General features: G+C 33.9%; 1 protein-coding gene across 1 annotated transcript in view; it reads left to right on the plus strand.

Annotated features, from left to right (window-relative positions):
- LRRFIP2 (LRR binding FLII interacting protein 2) overlaps window positions 1-21075 on the plus strand; it is a 61187-nt gene that overhangs the window by 16456 nt on the left and 23656 nt on the right. The window contains exons 3-13 of the mRNA XM_067291297.1: window positions 3339-3425; window positions 4959-5009; window positions 7893-7946; window positions 9792-9857; window positions 12004-12039; window positions 13005-13070; window positions 14512-14586; window positions 15161-15208; window positions 15294-15338; window positions 16672-16719; window positions 16812-16868. Of these exons, the coding sequence (XP_067147398.1) occupies window positions 3339-3425; window positions 4959-5009; window positions 7893-7946; window positions 9792-9857; window positions 12004-12039; window positions 13005-13070; window positions 14512-14586; window positions 15161-15208; window positions 15294-15338; window positions 16672-16719; window positions 16812-16868 (633 nt within the window). The remainder of the gene's footprint in view (window positions 1-3338; window positions 3426-4958; window positions 5010-7892; window positions 7947-9791; window positions 9858-12003; window positions 12040-13004; window positions 13071-14511; window positions 14587-15160; window positions 15209-15293; window positions 15339-16671; window positions 16720-16811; window positions 16869-21075) is intronic.

The raw sequence follows: 21075 nt of genomic DNA on the forward strand, positions 1-21075 counted from the left end.
TAACCAAGGGATTCTTTTCCCTTCCAGCCATTGGTGTAAGTATACTGGTGTGGATTTAACAAGTTTGGAGACCATGTCTCTTACTTGCAGTGTCTAAGAAATCTCAGTTATCTCATTTCTTTATAGCAGTTGGAAATTCCCTTTAGAAGCTTTTCAAATAAAACTTTTCAAAACTCCTAGATTTTGGACAGTCCAGAATATAATTTTTACTTCAGAAAATAGGAACTTGATATGTCATCTCACTTTTAAACAAGCTGTACTACAATTAGGTGGTACTGTAGTGTTGTTTTATCATAACTGCATGTTTGTTCTAGAGATTGTACATAGAATAATGAGTGCTGAAACTCTGATATCAAAACTGTAGTGGCCAGTCCATAGATTTCTAAAACTGGAATTTGTTTAAAGCAGGCTCTAGAAAACAACCTTTGCTTCGAGTCCCAAGCTCTTGTGAGCAAGGAATAGTGATGTATTTAGAATGCTCTTCAATTCAATTGCTGGTTCACTTAGGAAAGCGTTAGAATGTGACTGCCTGTCCTTTTGCTTTTTTTTTCCTACAAAATTAGTCTAGTTTTCTTTTTTCTGCCACTTTCATAGTCTGAAATAGCTTCTTGTTTTCAAGGCAATTCCCTATGCAAAACTGCTGCAGCCCTGCATTTCCCTTAACAGATACCTACTGACTTGATTTCAGCATAGCTGAAGGATTTTGTCTGTGAGAAGTTTATTAGTGAAATTTGTTTCATGACAGCTTCCATGAGCTTTCTTCAATAACACAACAGGGTGAATAGTAGCATCCAGGAGGGAAGTAGTGTCCTTTGGAATAAAGGTTATCCCTGTATTTATTTTACCTTTGAATTTCAATTACATAGTTATCAGGATTTGCATGAGTACTCTATTAACAACATGAGGACTGCTCTCTCTAATAATTCAAATGAGAGTAGGGAATTATTCATTGTGGTGGCCTTTCAAATTTCAGTGTGATTCATCTCTTGCCCTAAATTGTGGTGAAGAAAATCTGAACTATGCTTTCATCTAATTTGCCAACTTTGCCTTTTTGAAATTTCCTACTTTTCAGATGAATCTGGTTGCTCAGATTAATGTAATACTGAATCATTAAAGATTTTGCTAAAGCTATTCTCTGAAAATGTTCTTTTTCTTTAATTTCAGGTGTAATCTTTACAACAAAACTCTTTGAGCAATTTTTCTCAATTTTATCAAGGGTTTAGTGAATTGTTGGAGATGGAGTTTCCCCTTTACTGTAGGAACATGGTGAATGTGAAAGTTCGGTCTCTGGCTGTAGGAATAGGAATGAATGGTAAAATGGGAATTGATTTTTAGCGCGAGTCAGTAAATGAATGAACTTTCTTTCTTTAACAGTACAGTTAAGTCTTGCCAGAGTCTAAAGGTTGTCTGCGTATGTCTGGTGATCTGTAGACAGAACTGAAAACAGATGCATCAGCTGATTGAGTCCGTTCTCTTTCTGTGCTGCCTGTCGGTGTGAAAGTTTGTATGCCACGGAAGCTATGATCACAGACAACTGCAGAGTAGGGCTGGGAGTGAGAAAAGACTTCCTGTTGCTTAGGAATTCCCTTGCTTTTCTTGTATGATGTCAATAAGTAGGAAGAGCAGTAGCTTTATGCTGATCTGAAAAATGATTGAGTAGTGGCAGTCAGTAGTTCTGGTACTGACTTGGAATCATATTTTTGAGTGTACAAAATATGTAAAGCAGTCTTGGTGAGAGTCATTTGAAGTTAAGACAAACTATTTTTAAGTAACCAGGTTGTTATGTGTTTGCATTCTTTATTGTTATTTGATGGATATTTTTGTACCTGTAGCTTAACTATAATTTAAATTCTGAGTTAAATACTCCTTCCTCTTCCCCAAATCATAATAAAGATAGTGAGTTATTTCTGGTTGTCATATGCGTTTTATAAGTTTCTTATGTTTTATATAAACCTATGCAGTGACAATGGCAAAAGCAGAAAAAATCCAAAATCCCATGGCTATTCTTATTTTAAAAAGTTCTGTACAATTAAATGCTTTGGCAGGAGTTTTGAATTTTTGGTTGCTGGTGTTTCTCAGAAGTTTTTAATTAACACTAGATAGACAAACCAGAATTTTTTTGTGACAAACCTGATTTCAGTGATTTAATATTTCAAGAATTTAAGAGAAAATTATCAGCAACTTATTATCCAAACATGAAACAATTGAGCTTGTATTTTCCTCAGCTTCTAGCTTTATGTCAAAAGCAAATCATCTCATGTACTTAATTAACTGATTAAATTTAAAGTAGCATTTACAATCTGAAAGACAACGCATCTCTTTTGGCTGAGACTGAGTAGGAAGGGGAAAAAATATACAGTGGTATTTGTGCCAGCTTTGTGGGTTACTGCCACTGGAGAGGGGGAGATCTCAAAACTGCTCATCCTGCCCTTTGTGTTTGCTGGATCTGGTGTGCGTAAGGTTCTTCCACAAGCCAATTCAGTTCACTAACACAGCAGAAAACTACTTATTTGTTTTTCTTTGTTGTTTCCACTTATGGTAGTGAGTTAAATTGGCTCACAGCAGATTCCAAGTGCTGAAGTTGTGTCTGAGTAAGTAGTTGAGAGTATAAGGCTCCGAGTGGAAAGGTAGGGAACTCCCCTTTGGTGGTGAGCAATTTAGTTGCTTGTTGTGGAACTGTAACCCTATATTTGTCTTTCTCTATACTGTTTTGTCCAATAATTGATTTTATTTTATGATTGCTAGTAATCCCACTAGCATACTGAGGTAATTCGACCTCTAATTGGTATTGGCTTTTTAAAATCATTCCAAATGAGACCAGAGCCTTTTAATGTAACATGAGCAGCAGTGGTTTAAAATCTTTACATTTTGATTCTTTTTTGTTTGTTTGTTGTTTTAACATCTTTCTTTGGCCCAAGATCCTGCAGTTGCTTACATGTCTTGTTTAATAGTATGCATATGCACAGACAGCAGATTCCAAGTGTAGGAGTTGTCTTGAGTAAGGAGCTGGGAGTATAAGGCCCTGAAGGGAAAGGTGAGGAACCCAGGTTAAAGTCAACAGGATTGACATGAATATAAGATTTTTAGTCATGATAGTATTTCTTAGCTCAGTTCTTTTATTAACAACTTGTTATTCTTTTGACTAGTAATGATATCTGTAAAGACTTAGGTATATACCCTTTCTGAAGTTTTGTTCCAAGAACTCTGATTTCTTGAGTACTTATTTATTATGTTGTTAGAATTTTAATGCATTTCTATGAAGAGATTATTAAATTGAATACTCAAACCATTGCACAAAAATGTATTTTAAACTTTCATTATTTTCAATTTGCTTATAGGCAGAAGCCAGGCTTGCAGCCAAACGGGCAGCTCGAGCAGAAGCAAGAGATATACGTATGAGAGAATTGGAGCGACAGCAAAAAGAGGTAGTGTAAATTGTCACGAATTACTAAAATTCTTAATGTATTGCATTTTATTTCTATACTTGCATCGGATTTTGTCTTTCAATGTAATTCAGCTATATGCTGGGGGGGTTTTCGGCATCAAACAGCTGTTACCTTCTCTCTCTTCCTCCTGAAACTCTTCCTTCCCCATAGGTTATATATCTAAAAGGATAACTTGCTTCCTATTTACCTGTGGTAGTGCTTCACAAAATATTAATGTGAACATTCATTTTGAACATCATTAATAAAGAAGATCATATAATCAAAAGATCCGCTACATGAAATAGGCTGTTAGTATTCTTGCTTTAACATGAAAAATAAACCATTTTTAATGTGATTTTAAAAACTCTAGCTTTACAGGCAGAATCAGGTGTTTGAATGTTTTAACAAATGCCATAAATTCGGTGCTAACGAGCAAAATTGGACAAAGATGAATCTAAATGTCTACCTTTAAATATTTAAAGGGCTGATGTTCTTTCTTACTGCTACATATATGATTTTAAGTGAGCAGAGGAGAACATAGTGGTAATGTCCAGAAATGAGGCATGCACAAATAATTTTACATAGAGAACAGTTTTCAACATCTAACACATGAATCAAAAACAGTTAATTGTTGTTAGAAATGGATCTAGTAAATCAAATCCAAAATTAGCTGATGATTTCCCCCCCCCCCATATTTTAAGAACAATGACTTATGCAAAAGTGGTTTCTTTGCCTGTTGTTGCTGTGCAAAAGATTCATATAAATATGGATAACTGACAGCAATCATGAACATGACTGTACCTAAAATGTACACTGCCTAATGTATAGGGTAAACAACTACAAAAAGGTAGAGATAATTATTTTTCTTTATTTTTTATTTATAATTTAGTATAATTATTAATTTTTTATAATTACTAATACTTAGTAATTGAGTAATTTGGATATGTGACTTTGAGTATGCATTTTTCGGTCAGTTTCTTTCGTTATAGATCATACCAGAAATGTTCACAATGAATAAATATCTATTGTCAGGATGTTCATTTAAAACAGTTTAATAGCATTGCAATAATATTTACACACACAATTGTGTATTACACCACACATCTCGTAAGAAAACTCACATTTCCTTTTTGGAGCAAGAAAACTAAAAACTAGGTTTCTGGCAGTCTTTGATTATATAATGGTCATTGCAGTTAACTCAGATTTTACCTTACCATGCAAAAGAATTGGAAATTATTATTTCTTTATTGTAGTTGCATTGAAATTGATGTAAATGCTGATAGATGCTTGCTGTTTTGGTGTGATAACAAGGAGTACAACTGATTTAAAAAAAAAAAAAAAGTGTATTGCCTCATTTTACATGACTCTCATTATTCCAAATCTTTAGTCTTCTAAATGCTACAGGTATTGTTCTGTAGAAGATTTTATGGGAATTAACTCTAGATTATTTCAAGTTTTTTACTTAGTTGCTATACAAGACGGGATTCCTAATCTTTGTTGTAAATGGTTTGTTTTTGTTTTTACATTCTATAGTTTTCTCAGCGTTCATATGATAGAAAATGGGCTCATATCCAGAAATGGATGGTAGGCTGAAACCACCTGTTGTGCATGTTTTTGCCACTCAGAGAACTAACATAGAATTTGGAGAAAATAATTTACTAATGGTTTGCATTGTGCCATTTCAAACTGTTTTTATCACTGAAAGTAAATAATTATATATGGATGTGGATATGCAGGATGCTTTACAGAAGCAAAAGACAAACACTGAAATGAGATGCTTTCCTTGCAATGAGACACTTTCCACCATGTGTTGGCCTAAAGTCATAAATTATATTTAGAGTGAAACTACTTTAGTTTCAGTCTAGGTAAACATATCTTTTTAATGGTAAATGTTTTTATTTTAGTTAATTTCTTCTTTTTTTTTTACATTAGTATTGGCAGATTTTCATTTATATTTTGTTTTTCTTTGAGGTGACAAACGCTAATTTTTCACTGGTGATTAAGTCACTTCTGTGAATTACAAAACTTATTTTTAAATGATTGAAAAAAAAAAAAAAAGGTCTGATCTTCTGCCCCTTTTAAAGAAAATCTAGATGACATGCACAAGCTTACTCTTGCATTCTTTTACTCCTTGCCCCTAGCTTTCAATTAATGATAGAATGTTTGGCTGTTTATTTAGATTAAATCCTCTAAGTAGGAAGGCATAGAGATGGCTGCATTACAATCTAATAAAACTACTGTTCAGTTTGCATTTATTTGGTCAGACATCTGTTCTGAGAGTTAAAAGGGAAATGTTTGTGTTTCTGTGGAGGAATCTTTTTTTTTTTTTTTTTTTTTTTTAAGAAAGTTTTCAGTGTATGAGTGTTTGAATTGAGATTTAAGTAAGACATGCCAAAATTTGATATAATTTCAAATGGTTAAAACTACTATTACAGTTAATCAGCACTTTTGAGAAATCCTAGAACTGTTGTTAGAAATTTTATTTGCAGAAAGTTATGCAGACTTGATATTGTCTCTTTGCCCACCTGGCATTTGTATGCATAGTAGTTTTCATTTCCCTCTTACAAAACTATTCATAGGCTTTCTGATATCTTTTGGTGCAGCTCACTTTTGAATGCTTTCTTTGCTGAAGAGCAAGGGTTTCCAAACTGCAGAATACACATGTTCATGAGCAATCTCACTTCAAAATTAATGCCATCCCACTTGAATGTCAACCCCTTCTTCGGCTTGTAAGAGCCTCTTCTGCTACAGGAAGTTTCTGGGCAAATGTGGATTCCCTTTTTTAGATCAGGAAATGTAACCTCTGTCTTAGATAAAGCGCATATTTCAAATTTAACTTCATAGAAATTGGGTTTGATAGTGCTAGCAGTAGCTATCTATTTGCAATACATACTGTAATACTTTATTTATCCTTTGAAAATAATGAACACTTAATACTGGCTTGCTATTTTCTGATTGTATGTCAGGAAGAGGCTTGTAGGTGACTTACCTAGGGTAACCATTTACAGCAAATTATATCAGAATCTGAAGTTCTGCATGATAGGAATATATTATTACAGTGTTGGGGGAAAGACCAGTGGTTATACACACAATTAAGAGTAATCCTCATTAAGCAGCAAATACTATGAGTCTGTAGGCAACTGTTCACAAATTGTCTGCATGCAAGATGCAAAAATTAGTAACAAATTAGATATTTGTCCATTTAGACTTCAGGCACAAAGCATGTTTAGAATCAGCAGTGGTCTGACTACAATGTGTTGGAAAGCTATATAGCATAAATCATCATTTTAAACCTCAAAATAGGTGAGAGAGATTAAAATATTATGAAATTGATCTCTTTGTGGTAGTACAAAGATGGGAAATATTTTTCTTGCAGAGTATTAACTAGGTCTTTTGAATAGTCACATATAATATTAAACAACTTAATATGTCTAGTGATAATATAGAAAACAACCATGTGACCATAAGCAGTATGAAAGCCAGCCATAGGCTTCAGGTTTCATGACTCTGATCTGGAGGCTGAGCTTTTAACTCTGAAGATACACTGCTTACAATCTTCAGAATGTTTGACATATTGTAAACTATAGTGAGTCAGTCATTTTAGGAAGGATTTCTAGTTTTAGAGTCTGTTCTGACTTTAAAATGGGATAATTTAAAATTAAACTATTCCTTAACATGCTTATCTATTGTAACTAAAAATATGAGAAGCTTTGGCATGTAAAGCATTTTTTCCCTTAGTTTTAAATTAGTTACTTGTATTTTTATCTTTCTTCTTCTCACAAATTTCCTTGTTTGAAGCAAAATGAACTTTCCCCACTCCTTCAGGTGAACAGAGAGGATATTAAGGAGTCTCAACTACCTGTCTGTCCCCAAATTTTATGAAGCTGGGGTACTGTTTTCACTGTCATTGTAGATCTGAGCTATATATAGAACTCACAATTGATCAATTTGCTTAAGAAGCTTGTTTTTAAAATAGGGCAACAAATAGGGGAAATGTGTATGGGGAAACTGAGAATGAAAGAGTGGACTGGAAACATCTGTATTTGGGCTAAAATACCTTTTAAAAATATTCACAATCTAATTTTACTAATTTTACAGTAAACTTTATACTAATCTATTTGTAATTTTGTAAGGCTTTTCATTTTGTTTCTTGAATTTTGGCTTTAACTTCTAATTTAAAAAAACCTGTTCTTTCTGCACTTAATACAGTAATGAAAAAAAAGATTGTCTGGCGATCACTATTTAATTGTATTAAATCAACTTTATTTTCTTCTCATGAAGGTATACTTATTAAAAATTAGATAAAACCACAGTTCTTCTGATGTGGATGAATTCACTTGCTGCAGTGTATTACTCCAAATAGCACATGGCATTAAAAATGCTAACAGCATGTTGCTCACCTTCACTTGCTTTTACTTAGTCGTTTTCTTTTTTTCATGAAATAACTCTGCATTTCTTCTTTCTCAGGAAGATTCAGAGACGGCCAGGTATTCTCACTGGTCCAGTCGACGTTCATATTTGGTTTGTGTTCAAACTGTGTATTTTTCCCATTCCATCATGTCTTTTAAAAAATACATTTCATCTGGGTTTTGGTTTAATTTTGCCAGGTAGCAGATGATGCTTTAACTTCTCCAAGTATTAGCAGTCTTAGGGTCAGTATTTTAAGTTGCACGTAATATTAAAGTTCATCCTGACATTTTATTTCCATCAGTATTAACAAGGTAATTTATGTATTTTCATATATTTCAATTTTTGTGTTCAAAAGCAATCTCAGTCATCATGCTTTAATTCTTTATGAGTTTGTATTATACATACATGTATTACACATATTGGGCTTTTTTCTTTTCTACATATAAGTATTTTTAGTATATGCTTGTGGCTGAAAAGAAATGAGTAGATGTTTGGAAACTGCTTGGAAATATATGTCATTCAGTAATGGATTATTTGGAATGACTTGTATTTAATGACATATTTTAAGTGTCATCTTTTAGTGTTATTCCAGTTTAATATTTTATGATTTATTTAAAGTTTTCTTTAAAAAAAGTTGAATAATTGTACTTGCTTAGGCTTTGAATATCTTCAGGCAGTGAGAATTAATCACCTTGTCTTGAAATGGTAGTATATTATATCTGCCGTAAGATGCCTACAGAAGTTGTCAGTTGTGTTGTGGTTACTGCTACAAATCAAATCTCATGGTCAGATGTGAAGCTGCTAGTCTATTTTAGGTAATAATGTTCTAATATGAAAAAAATCTCCCTTTCCCCATTTCCTTATCTGTCTTAGAAATTCTGCAAAACAGCAAATTTTATTATATAAAGTAAATATTATTACTCATGACTCAGAGTCATCCTATGATCAATGCCTCTTACTGAAGATGAGTAATGCTATTTTGTAACTTGGGCTTTCATTCCAAATTGATGCTAGTGATTTTCTGCAGTGTTGTGTCTTTTCTTACAATTTAAGTACTATCATGTTTCTGTAATGTTTGTGGAAGAAACAGAAGGAAGTAGCTTAAGATGCAAAAAATATGGTATGGATGCAGGGTTTTATTTCTTTGAGAAGACTGTGGGAACATATTATTCATTAACTGTAAAGCCTTATCTGAATGGTGCAAGGTATCCCAAACTCTGCTAATAGAAATACTTACTGTACTGGCTTTTCTCTATTCTTTTTATGTCATATGTGGTTTTATTGCAGGGTAGGAATTATTTTCCTGTTTTCCATAGATCTGCCTGGGAACAGGCTTCCATTGATATATGGACCAAGAGAGGGAGCAATTCTAAAATCAAAGGGATTTTCTGATTTGGAGGGTGGAATAAGCTGCTTCTCTGTGTGGCTTTAAAAAAAAAAAAAAAAACTGATTGTACTTACTAAGAGGTTTGTTAAATGTAATCTTTGATAAGGTGAATTTTGTGTAACATCTTGCAAACTCTGTTGTTAAGTAAATGCTTTTGCAATTTGTCACACAGGTATTCTCACCAAGTAAATCTTTTGAATTATCTAATGCTGACTACTTTGCAGACAGTAATTGGTTTACAGAAAAATAATGTAGTCTATGCTGTGTGGCATCATTTATAGACTTGTGAACTGGTATTTTTTTGCTCATATGCGCTCTTATCTTGGTTCCCTTAACATACAAATTAAGCCAAGAGAGAGTAAGAATTCATCCTTGACTAAAGAATGTGGCTTGAACACATAGTTGATAAAACTGGGCTCAATTTTCTGGCACTTACCCAAAATTTCATTACAACTGGATCAGTTGTTTTGTGCCTTTTCAAGCGAAGATTAGCAGTTACCTGTATCTGCCTTTAGAGCATTATTTTAAATCTTCTGTATTGATATAATCTTCATGATTTCATTCTTAAGAGTTCTTTGGATGTCAGTGGATCACACAGGAGCAGAACAAGTGCTTCCAGAAGGAGAGACCTTGCGGTGTGTAGCCTGGAACAAGCATGCTTTGATGTGTTCACGTTATAATGTTTTCTGTGTCTACTCACCAAAGACAGTAGTTTGGTGAAAGTGTGTTTCTTTATGAAAAACAGTATCTGTTGGACTGTTGCAATGGTTGTTATAATAATGTAGCACTTTCTCTTTGATAGCAAATTTGAGGGCTCAAATAAAACTTGTAGCTGGGAGATAACCTCAAGTAGAAGTTTGAAGGGAGTAAGTAGTCCCTCTGATCTGTCTCTTCTACTGTCCCCAAAGGGGAAGTAGAATGAGATGGCGAAGGTTGTGCATCGTTGTGTCAGGTACAAAGGTGCTGCTGAAAGTTCTGTCAAGAAACCTTTTTTTTCTCCAAATTATACTGCTATGTTAGTTACATTATGCTAACCTACAGTAAAGGTAGAAATACAAAAAGAAATTTCACTTCATTTCAGAAATTTATTTTTCTGTGTATTCTGTAGTATTTCTAATTCCTAATTTAGGCAATTTATCAATAAATATTGACATGAAAAGTATTTGTTAGTAAACTGTTAATGATTTATAGTTAGGTAAAGGTATAAGTTAAGTGGTGTGATGATAACAGTTATCTGAGTTTGATCTCGCTTCATTCTCTGAAAGAATGGTTGCTCTGTTCATCCACAGTTACATCATGCTTACAGATAAAAACTATTTTAAAAAAGCTTGGCTAAGTTGGTTAAAACTGGGCCAGAGCCGTGTCGGTCCTGGGTGGAAATGCTTTTAGCAACAGAAGAAGGCTCCATAGGTTATAAATTATGTGACTTAATAATAATGTCAGAGTAGTATTTAATATATGCTAATATGAAATATTTGCTATATTGACATAATAAAAATAACATGAAATATCATGAAAATGATATGAAATAAGTTATATTAATTAAATCTGGTCTATATTGGTTTATAAACCAATATAAAATGTACAAACAGGGAATTTTAGATGTTAATCTGATTTTTAGGAGGAAAATTCAGACATGAACAGACAAGAGGTAATTACTTGTCTTGTAGTCCTCACAGTAGTTCTCGTCTTGAAAATGATATCAGGTATAGCTCTAATGTGCTGTTAGCGTAGGATGCAATGTTGATGTCATGTTCTCAAACTGTCATTAATCCTTCAATTTCTGTGTTTTTTTTTCCTTTTTAAGAAGCTTAGAATGATACTGAGCATCATCGGTAGTGCCACAGCTCCGTGTTCCCTGATTCAGCCAGTAGTGAGGCTGAGCGTTCATTCCCAACAGGCATGCACACACACACGTGTGCAAAATGTATACACATATACACACAACTGGCCACACAGATCAGTGTGGACAGAAACACTCGGCACTCGCGCAAAGAACACAAACAGCCTCATCCTGTTCTCTTGCTGGCTGGACGGGATGAAGGTCTGCTAGTGGGAAATATGTACATATATGTAAGGTGTATCCCTCCAGTAACTGGCCTTAGATACTCAGTCTATTCAGTAACTGGCCCTGGACCTCCACGCACACACATGCACACAGATTAGAGAGCCTCCTCACCCAGGAAAATAGTTAGAAATAGAGTTTAATAAGAAGACACAACAGACTGCTGGTCAGGTGCAGGGCATGGCCAGGCAAGGGTCTGTAGGCAGTAACCACCCTCAGGTTGCAAGGTGCTCTGGAGAGCCTTTCTGGGTACTCGTAGTGATGGCTTTCACACCTGGGCAATGGTGGTGCTTGATGATCCTCTGTGCTCCTTTGTGAGAGGAGATGAGCCTTTTATCACGTAACCTAACAAATATTACCTCGGTTCAGTACAACTTACCATACCAGATTTTGCTTAATTATTTAAAATTCTGTTACCAAAACAACAGGAAAATATTACACATAACCTACTGCTGTCTAAAATTATCTCACTTTTCAGAAATTGGAATATTGCTGGAAAAATGATAAAAATGAAGATTTTAAATAAATGTTCCAGCCTGAAAATGCCCTTTGTACAGGATAAATGGCATACTGTCATGTATGATGTCTTTCATAGTTAGTAGAATATGTTTTATTTTAATTCCCCTTTAAGTTTTTAATTCATTCTTTAAAAAGAATAGCATTTTTATCTTCTTTTTTGAACTTTGGTATTTTAATTTTGTTATCTTTTACCTCAGTATGACAGTGCTAAGGATAGATCTACAAGATATTCAGTCTCTCTATGTTAACACTTTGCATGTCTTTGTATGAGTTAAAACTGCTTTTGTGTGTGTTTTTTAAGGTGTAATGACACTAGCTTGCTACTTCCCAAAATTGAGTGTTTAAAAAAAAAGAAGAAAAAGATTTGTACCATCAGAGTTTCAGATCTAGAATAACACCATCCTAACACTTTCCATAGAATGCATGTATAAACTTTCTCTGGGGAAAAAAATCTAATGAAGCCACACATTACAGATAGCTATTTTACATATCATTTTTTATTATTTATCTGTTATTTCAAAACTTTAAGTATAGTCAAGTGTGACATATACAGATGATACTTGGCAAAGACATGCAGTTTTCAAAAACTGTTTATATGTGTGTGTGCATGTATTTGTGTTCTCTATTTCCATATAGAAATTTATGTTATTACAATGGAGAAATATTTCATTCTAGAGAAAATGCAGATTGTTTATATAACTTTACTATTACTTAATAATGATAAGAAGGAATCTTATTTGTGTGTCATATTCTCATTGGAATTATGCCAAGTAAGATTTATACGCATCTCTTCAAGCAGAGACGAGCACCAGCTACCCCTAAAAGGGATATAAAGCAACTTAAAATGCTGAATTTGTTTAAACAGCGGTGTTATCTGAAATAGCTGTGGATAGGCAACATAATATAATACTTAATCTGTAATGTAATGTAAACACTTTTAGTTTATATAGAATTTAATTTTTTTTGAAAAGTGTGAATACTGGTTTAATCCAAGATAAGGATAATCATAATTTCACTTAATGCTTCTTTTCTTACCCAGTGATAGAGTATGGCCTATTATCCTAATCATGTAATTAGAATTTTCTATGGCTTTTCCATTGTAGGTGATAAATATCTCAAGTCATTATGACAACTTTTTGTTTTAAGATTGAAGGTGCTGTTATAGAGTAGTATTAATTTTTAAAATTTTTATTCTTAGAGTCATGCTTACAGTGAATCTCATAGTACAAAGAAGAAAACTGCTTATTTCCATAAAGATTTCTTGGTTAGTTATCAAAAGCAATATTTATTACAAATATACTAACTGTGTGGAGTTGTCTACTAATGTATAAATTTATTAGCTTGCTTACACATGCCTACATAATTTTCAGGAAAAAAAGAAACCTCTAGTATTGACCAAATTCTGATCTGAAATTGAGTGTTTGAAACTGCATTCATGTCAGTGGAATTGTATGAATGGAACTCAGCTGAATTTAAATCTGATGCTAGTGGAGTCCTGTAGGAGGCTTTAGAATTATTTAAAAGTGGTAGTTCTGTGGATTAAAGTTTGTTCAGTCAGGATGGAGGTACATGTTTTATTACTTTGTCCCCTATCAGTTAGAGATATTTTAAATGTAGATGTGGAATAGAGTAAAGCAGATTGAATTTACCATAAACTTTGAACTTACCCCAATAAAATGTTGAGAAATTCATTTGGACTACTGTGATCTTCAGAAAACTCTTCTAGAAAGTTTACTGTATAACATAAATGAATGTAGTGCCAGGAAACTAATTTTGGGGGATTTAATTTTTGAAAAGGTTTTGACACTGAGTTAGTTGCTTCAGGGGTTGGGGGAGTTAGAACAGGAGTGAACGTTTCTGTTGAGACAAGGCTGAAATTTTTATATTTACTTTTATTTATATTACAGTATTTGTCTGTGTGTTTTGGGGATGCTATTGCAACCAAATATTCCTTCCTGTTCCCTCCCCCTCTATTTAAATAAACGTGATGTAAATCTTTGTGCCTCCTGTGACCTATTGGGATATGAAGCACTACTTTGGACACATACTCATCTAGGGGTTTTTTGTTTATGTGTACATCAAATTTTTTCTCACCTATGCATATGTATGCTAAGGTATGTGGGGTGTGTCTAAAAACAATAGAAATAAGCCAGAAATATAATTGCTAAGCTTTCAGCATTTGTGCATGGTGCAGAGAACAGTGGTAGGGCACAGACTAATGCTGATCACACAAATCTTCATCCCCTGTTAAATTCTTATGAATTTGTCCTCTGCTCTCCCCCCAAGTTCTGAGTGAAGATGCTATCTATTGGAAGAAAGGTCAAAGAAATAATTGTACTAATCATTAGCGAGTTTTGTCAAATATATTTTTCATATATTTCGTGCCTCACTTCCATGGTTTATATATGCTTTTCAGCGTTTTCTTATTTATTACAGAGGAAAAAAAAACACTATTTAGTTTGGTTGGATAAGATATGAAAATTACAGAAAGTGTTGATACTTGGAGTACTTATTATTTTTTTTATGCTTTGTTTGCTTCAGAAAGCTAAGTGGACTTTGAGTCTGCCCTAAGGAAAATTTTTACAACTTTCTGTGCAAGTTATAAGCTTGGGAATGTTTGAGCAATATCATGATAAAACTTTTATTTCTGAGATCTTTAGATGCAACTTCTGTTTTCTGTGTTTTTTTTTTCCTGTTTTCCACAGAGTGGAATTTACCATGATCAAAGAAGTTATAGCAGCCTTAGATGCAGTAAACCAATTTCTTCCTACCATACTCGGGTCTGTCTCCTCTTACACGCGCACGCACGCACACACACTTTTCTGCTTCCTCATGCTTCATAAAGCAAACTTCTCTCTCCTCCCTTCTATAACATTCTTGCTTTTAATTGTTTCCTTTCATAAAACTAGTGTATAACATGTAAATTATTGTTTTCTGCATACATGGGGATTTAAATTTAAAATGTCTTGCATTACTGTAAATATATATATATAATATATAAAAAAATAGCTGCTGTGACACTTGCTTTTAAAAAGTCCTGTTGTTAAACAGCTAACTTAAAAATAAAACAAGGCTGTTAAAAGTTTAGCGCCAATATACTACTTCCTTCTATAATAATATAAATGATAAACTGATGCTCTATGATGAGATGGGTAGCACCTACAGTAATTTCAGAAACTGTCGTGGTCAGGTTAAATAGAGAAAACTGACCTATCTTTTGACAGCTATTTAACTTTTTATCATACTCTTACTTAGTATTTTAATCTTTAGAGCTTCTCTGCTGAATGTAGAAAAATAGATACATTCACTGTACACGGAAAAAGCATTTGACTTTTTCTGTTCTTCACACTACAGTCGTCTTCTCTATGCAGTGATCCAGTGGCAACTACTAGGAGTTACAGGGTTAGTACAATGTGAAAGAATGTTTTGCTTAACATCAGATGTTTTAATTGCCCTCATATATTTAAAATTACACTTCTCTTTATAGGTGTCTCCTTCTGTAAATACTGGCTTGATAAGAAGTACCAGTTTGGTTCGTAAGCACCATTTGCATGGTTGCCTTAAATTTGTGTTGTATGGCCGTGTGGATTGAGCATATTATATTTGCATTCTTTCCATATTTTTAAATAAAGCTAAAGCTTGTGTGTCTCATTTTGGGGAGGCCTTCAATTTAATGCTTTTAATGTTGCTAGATTTCCTCTTAAAATATTTTGGTAATTGCTATTTTGCTGATCTTTTTGTGGACAAGCATAAAGTTTATGAATATGTCAATTGCGTTAAAGAACAGTGGGGTTAGAACATGTTAAGCCAGGCATATTAAAGAAAATTTGTAAGGATAGTATTAAAAAATCTAGTTAAGTTTCGGTGTAAGCAAAAATTTGAATGGGTAAATCGCTGTCTTGAGATTACAGAAATTTGTGGTAAGTACACTTTAAATTCATTCAAATAACATGCATTATTTAAGATCAGTAATCATACAAAACTATAAGGATAAAAACCTAATCTAAATCTTTACAGGTTATCAAGTAGCTAGCAGTGCTTTAAGAATGACTAAGCTCTATAAAGAATCCAGTTGTCTTCTGTTAAAAAGTGACATGGATGCCTAGTGCAGCTACAATAATTCTAGTCCAAATTAGACTGCCGTTTGAGAAATGCTAAAGCTACATAAGTAAAAAGTCAAATATTTTACGTCTCATTTTACACTCAGATTCCAAGCAGAGATTATTTACTTTTTTAACTTTGTGCATGTTCTGGAGAAAATGTAAGAAGATGAGTGATGAGAATAAGTGCATAGTAACTGCTATTATATATAAATCTCTATTTCTATTGGAGATCTCTTTATAAGGAGGAAAATGCAAAATGAGACTGGAAAATTGTTTTTAAAAATTGTGTTGTCCAGAGCTATTTTTATTACCCTCTGCATAATTATATTTCAGCCTTGCACTCCTTTAGGAAAATCTGCATGATTGAGAAAAAAGTAAAACTGATAAGGGTACAATATAGCTTCAGTTCCCAGGGTGAGTTAAATAGTGGAATAGTGGAAAAACAATTCATGCTTTAAATATTTAATTTTCTTGTGAAAATAGTCAAGATTTTTAAAAATTATTATTCTAAGATTTTCCTTGAAAAATAATATATTTATGTTTGGGAGTAGAATTCCCTATAAGGGGAGGGAAATGCTGCTGGAAAATTTTTAAAAATTGTTCTTCATCCTTTCAAAAAGCATAGTGTTAAGGGGCAAATGCATTGACAGGATAAGATACTAAGAGAGCTTTCATTGCTGAGTACCTTACAGTACATAAGACTGTGACACAGTTATTTCCAAGGCTAAATATAAAAAGTGTTCCATTCCCTCTGTTTCTCAGGCATCTTTGAGTGGTGATGGATTATATAGCTCATATAGTTCTCGCACTGTAAGTGGAATACGCTTTTGGTCATTTCTTTCAAAATCTTTGTTTTATGGAGATTAACATATATGAAAATTTCCTTCATCACTTTTCTTTAGCCATCTGAATACAGTTGTTATTCTTCAAGAGCAAGCTCAATTCAAAGTAGTCCTGTGGTGAGCGTTCCTCTTGCATGTTTTACTGAGTGCTTTGATACTAACACACAATAGTTACGAGTCTTCGCACTGTGGATCGCTTTACTGACCATCACATAGATGAGATTTTTCAGTTGTGCCTCAGAAAAGTAATTTGTCAGAGATTTGTTAAAGCTTTAGCAGTAAGAATAGCAAATTCCATATTGCTTTTATATTTTGCTAAATACCACTTTAAAATTTTTGTACTCTATAATCGGAAATATCTAAAACTGAGTATAGTACATTGTTGGGGTTACCACCTCACATCATAGTTGGGGCAGGCAAGCGAAAGAGTTGCCACGTGTGGAAAAGTCTTTCTTTTCAGGAAGAGGACTAATGCAAACTTTGTTACATCATGCAGTAAGAAGTAGCTGGCTCATTTCTCCAGTGATCGGTATTCAAAAATGGGAGAAATTTGTTCCCAGATCTGTATTGTTTAAAACTGTCATTCCGAAGATGTATTTTTGTCCTGCAAAGTGAGTTAAAATAGTTTCACTCTGTTTCTGCCCCTCATCATTTGTGATGCTACGCACAAAAACGGGTCAGTGTTGTGGTATGGGTTAAATTGAGATATTCAGTCCTGTTTTCATTTTTCACATATTCTTAACAATATTATAGAGACAAAACAAATAAAAACAGGATTGTCCAGAGATTGAATGTTTTTCAGCTACAGTGTACCTCAGAGTGAATTTTTGAGGGCCTAAAAAAAGGGAATTTTGTTGTTGTTGCTTTATGAAGTTCCAAAACCTAAGAGGAATTAATATCCATCTCAAATCTCTTCAACTATGAAAGTATTACTATTTATCTCCTTGGTTTCTCTTAAGATTAAGATTCATTTCTTAAACTATATATATATGTGTGTATATATTGATATACGCACACATATTGTTTCAGCGCAATATTTTTTTCAGATATCAGTTTGTTTATGTGTCACGCTGTCATGCTATGAAGGTTCGATAGCAACGACTGAGACAGTAATATAATAATAATAAAAAAGATGTTTGTTTCCTCACACAAGTTCTTGGATTAGTAACATCCATTAAAATAATGCGATTACTAATTTAGGAAGGATAACACAAAACCATCAGTTACTAATTTAGAAAGGATAACCTGAAACCGTCGATTACTGCATTATTAATGGGAAGGACTGCTTATCCCTACTTGAAAGCTTTCTTGTTCACTCTCCTAGTGAGAGGGCTCTCAACCTCGAGGAGTTACCTTAACCCAGCGTCCCAGGAAAAGGGGAGGGGGGGGAATACTCACGGTCCAGCCGGAGAGGATGGTCAGGGCACGTTCCCGTCCCTGCTCAAACTCTCCTAGCTGCCAAGCCTCTTTTTATACGGCTGGGGCTCTGGGCAAACACTGCTTTTGCTGACTTTTGCGAGTTTCACAATCACAGGACTGTCTGTTTGTCTGCTCGGGGGGACCCTGCTAGCGAGGCAAGACCACAACACCTCCGTATTGCTTCTCCCCTCCCCGGGGTCCGTGCAGATTCCAGGTGGCAGACTTCACTTCTCCAGTCTTGTTAATCATTCCGCAGCCTTGCGCATATCAGTCCTTGCGCATATCGGTTGGTAGACGACTTTAGTCCTGTTAACTCCTCTGTTCAGCAGCTTTGTGCACGTCAGCTCTTGTGCTATCAGTTCTTCTGCGTATCAATTGACAAACTTCAGTCCTGTTAACTCTTCACTCGCCCGTCATTATGTGATGCCATTAATGCCAAGGTACACTAATGAATGTTTAACAGAGCTCAAAATATTAAATATGTTGAATGAAATAAGTCTGAAAAGGGTATTATCAAACTAAAAATCCTTTTCATCGCTTACACAGACCATAGAAAGTGAACATTATTGTTTTTGCTGTCATTGTGGGTAGCTCATGGAAAGTGTCAGCTGAGTACTCACTGGAAGTCAAAATGGAAAATAGAGAACTTGAGAACAGACTAGAAAATACTGTTGAAAAACTGTACAAGTCCATGGTGCGCCTCAATTTTAAAAACTATCTGTTCCGATAAACCCATTGAGAAAGATGTATTAGAAGTAGAAATGGCATAGGAGGAGGAACTGTAAGTATTATCAGATGTATAAACTGGCTACCTTCCTAGGAGAGTAGATAAGACTCTTGAACTTGAGGGGAAAAAAATATCCAAAGAGGGAGACTGTACAATGACATAAATGACTATACAGTGAAATTACCAGGTCACAGGTTTAGAACAAACCAAAGCGGGGGTGGGCGGTTCATTCAGCATATAATGTCATTCTAGAATTTATTCGGGAATCCCCAAGTATCTTTGGTTAAGTTGGGATTAGATAAACTCCTGGAGGACATATGCATCTGATGCTTCCCCTGGTTTGTAAGGTCAAGCTGATAATTTCTAGACTCTGGAAGAGTTTAGAAAGGGAGGATCAGTCCATAGATGCCGCTGCTTCTGATGCTAGTTTTAGAGATTACACTGCTGGCTGCCCTCTGAGAGAGGGGATACTGAAATAGAGAATGCAACCTAAGCATTGTGGTAGTTCTTAGGTTTTCTTATGATGATTTTAAAGGGGTTTTCACTTGTGCAATCAATTGCAATGAAGCAAGTCTATACTTTGGAAAAAAGATTAAACTCTTGAGGTAACTTTTGTGTAAGCTGAGGAGCAACTCTTTTTTCGTTGGTCAACATTAAATTTTGAACACTGACCTTGATTCACAAGCCAAAGTAAGTTGTGATTATTACTGTGCACTCCATTATGCTTGATATGCAGAGAATAAGTTTATTAGGCCCTTAATAATATTTATTAGTTGTGTAGCCATTTTTTTTGTTTTTATGAGGGTTTTTAAATGTAACCCATATTTAATGCTTCAGCCTTTCAGCATAACTGTTTCTTTTTAAGACCCTTGCTTCTGTTCAGAAAAATTATGTCTGAATGTCTGTTTTCAAGTGTGTATCATTCATTTTGTTGTCTCTTTTAGAATGTTTTAATTATAAGCATTTCTTTACTTTTTTCCATACAGAATGGATATCATTATTCACACTATGTAAATTATTTATGCAAAATAGGCAAGCCTTAGATTTCAGTCTTAACAACTTTAATTATATTTATATAATATAAATTATTAATTTATATAACATATAATTTATATTAAATTATTGTTATTTTAAAATAAAAGTATATTTTTAAAACCTTGTAGTGCACAGATGATCAAATAGAGAGTACTGCATCTGGTAATCATGCCATATAAGGGTTGAGGGATAGTACGGTGTGCTGGGTTGCATGCTTGTATTTTAAGGAATGAGAAAAAACTTCAATTTTTTTAAGATGGCTAATTGTTTTGTTTAGTGTATTGCATACTATTCAACAGCAAAGATGATCTTTTGCAAATGAAGAAAAGAGTGCACTGTTGTCATAGACTGCATTTGCAGCCCTTGGCTTGATTTGCTTGTTTTTCTGCTTGGTTTAAGTGCCTGTTTATATAGGCAGAATTCTGTAGCATCTTTATAGTTTCTGAAATGCAAATGAAATAAGAAAGTTGAGCCAGACTTCTGATTCTGAAAAATTATCTTTTTTTTTTTTTTAATGAGATACTATTTAAAATGTAGATGTAACTGTAGCCAAAAGATCTGGAGTGTTGAAGTCATTTTCTGTTTTATCTGTCAGAAAAATAGCAGTGACAAAAGCACAGACTGTTGTCCTAAGCATGTTTAACTTGAGACATAGGTGTTCATCGGGGAATTATTTTATATGTTAATGGTCACATCTGTGTAAAAGATATCTCACTATCTTTTAGTCAGAATGAGATCAGGCTACATCAATCGTGTATATCAAGTACAAGGAAGTTCAGAATTATTTCTTAAAAATTGTGAGAAGAGGATGAAGACAAATTTTCAAACTCTGATATTCATTTAAAGATTTTCTTTCATACATTTAGTTTTAAAAGTACTTATAATGTTCACAAACTTCTGCCTTTTGGGATGGAATATTAGCATTAGTTTTATTTGACAAATATACGTATCTCATTAAATACTATTGTTTAACCTGAATAACATTTGCTTAGTTAAATATTTCACTTGACTTCCTGTGGCGATTGTAATGCAGTTAGATATATCGTGCCTTGTTCACAAGAAGTGCTGTGTAGTATTAGTATATTTTCCTCATTTTTTTTTTTTTTTAAGTGCCTGTCTGACATATAGCTTTGGGGAGAAAGC

Source organism: Apteryx mantelli, chromosome 2, assembly GCF_036417845.1.
Source record: "Apteryx mantelli isolate bAptMan1 chromosome 2, bAptMan1.hap1, whole genome shotgun sequence".
NCBI classification, from domain to species: domain Eukaryota; kingdom Metazoa; phylum Chordata; class Aves; order Apterygiformes; family Apterygidae; genus Apteryx; species Apteryx mantelli.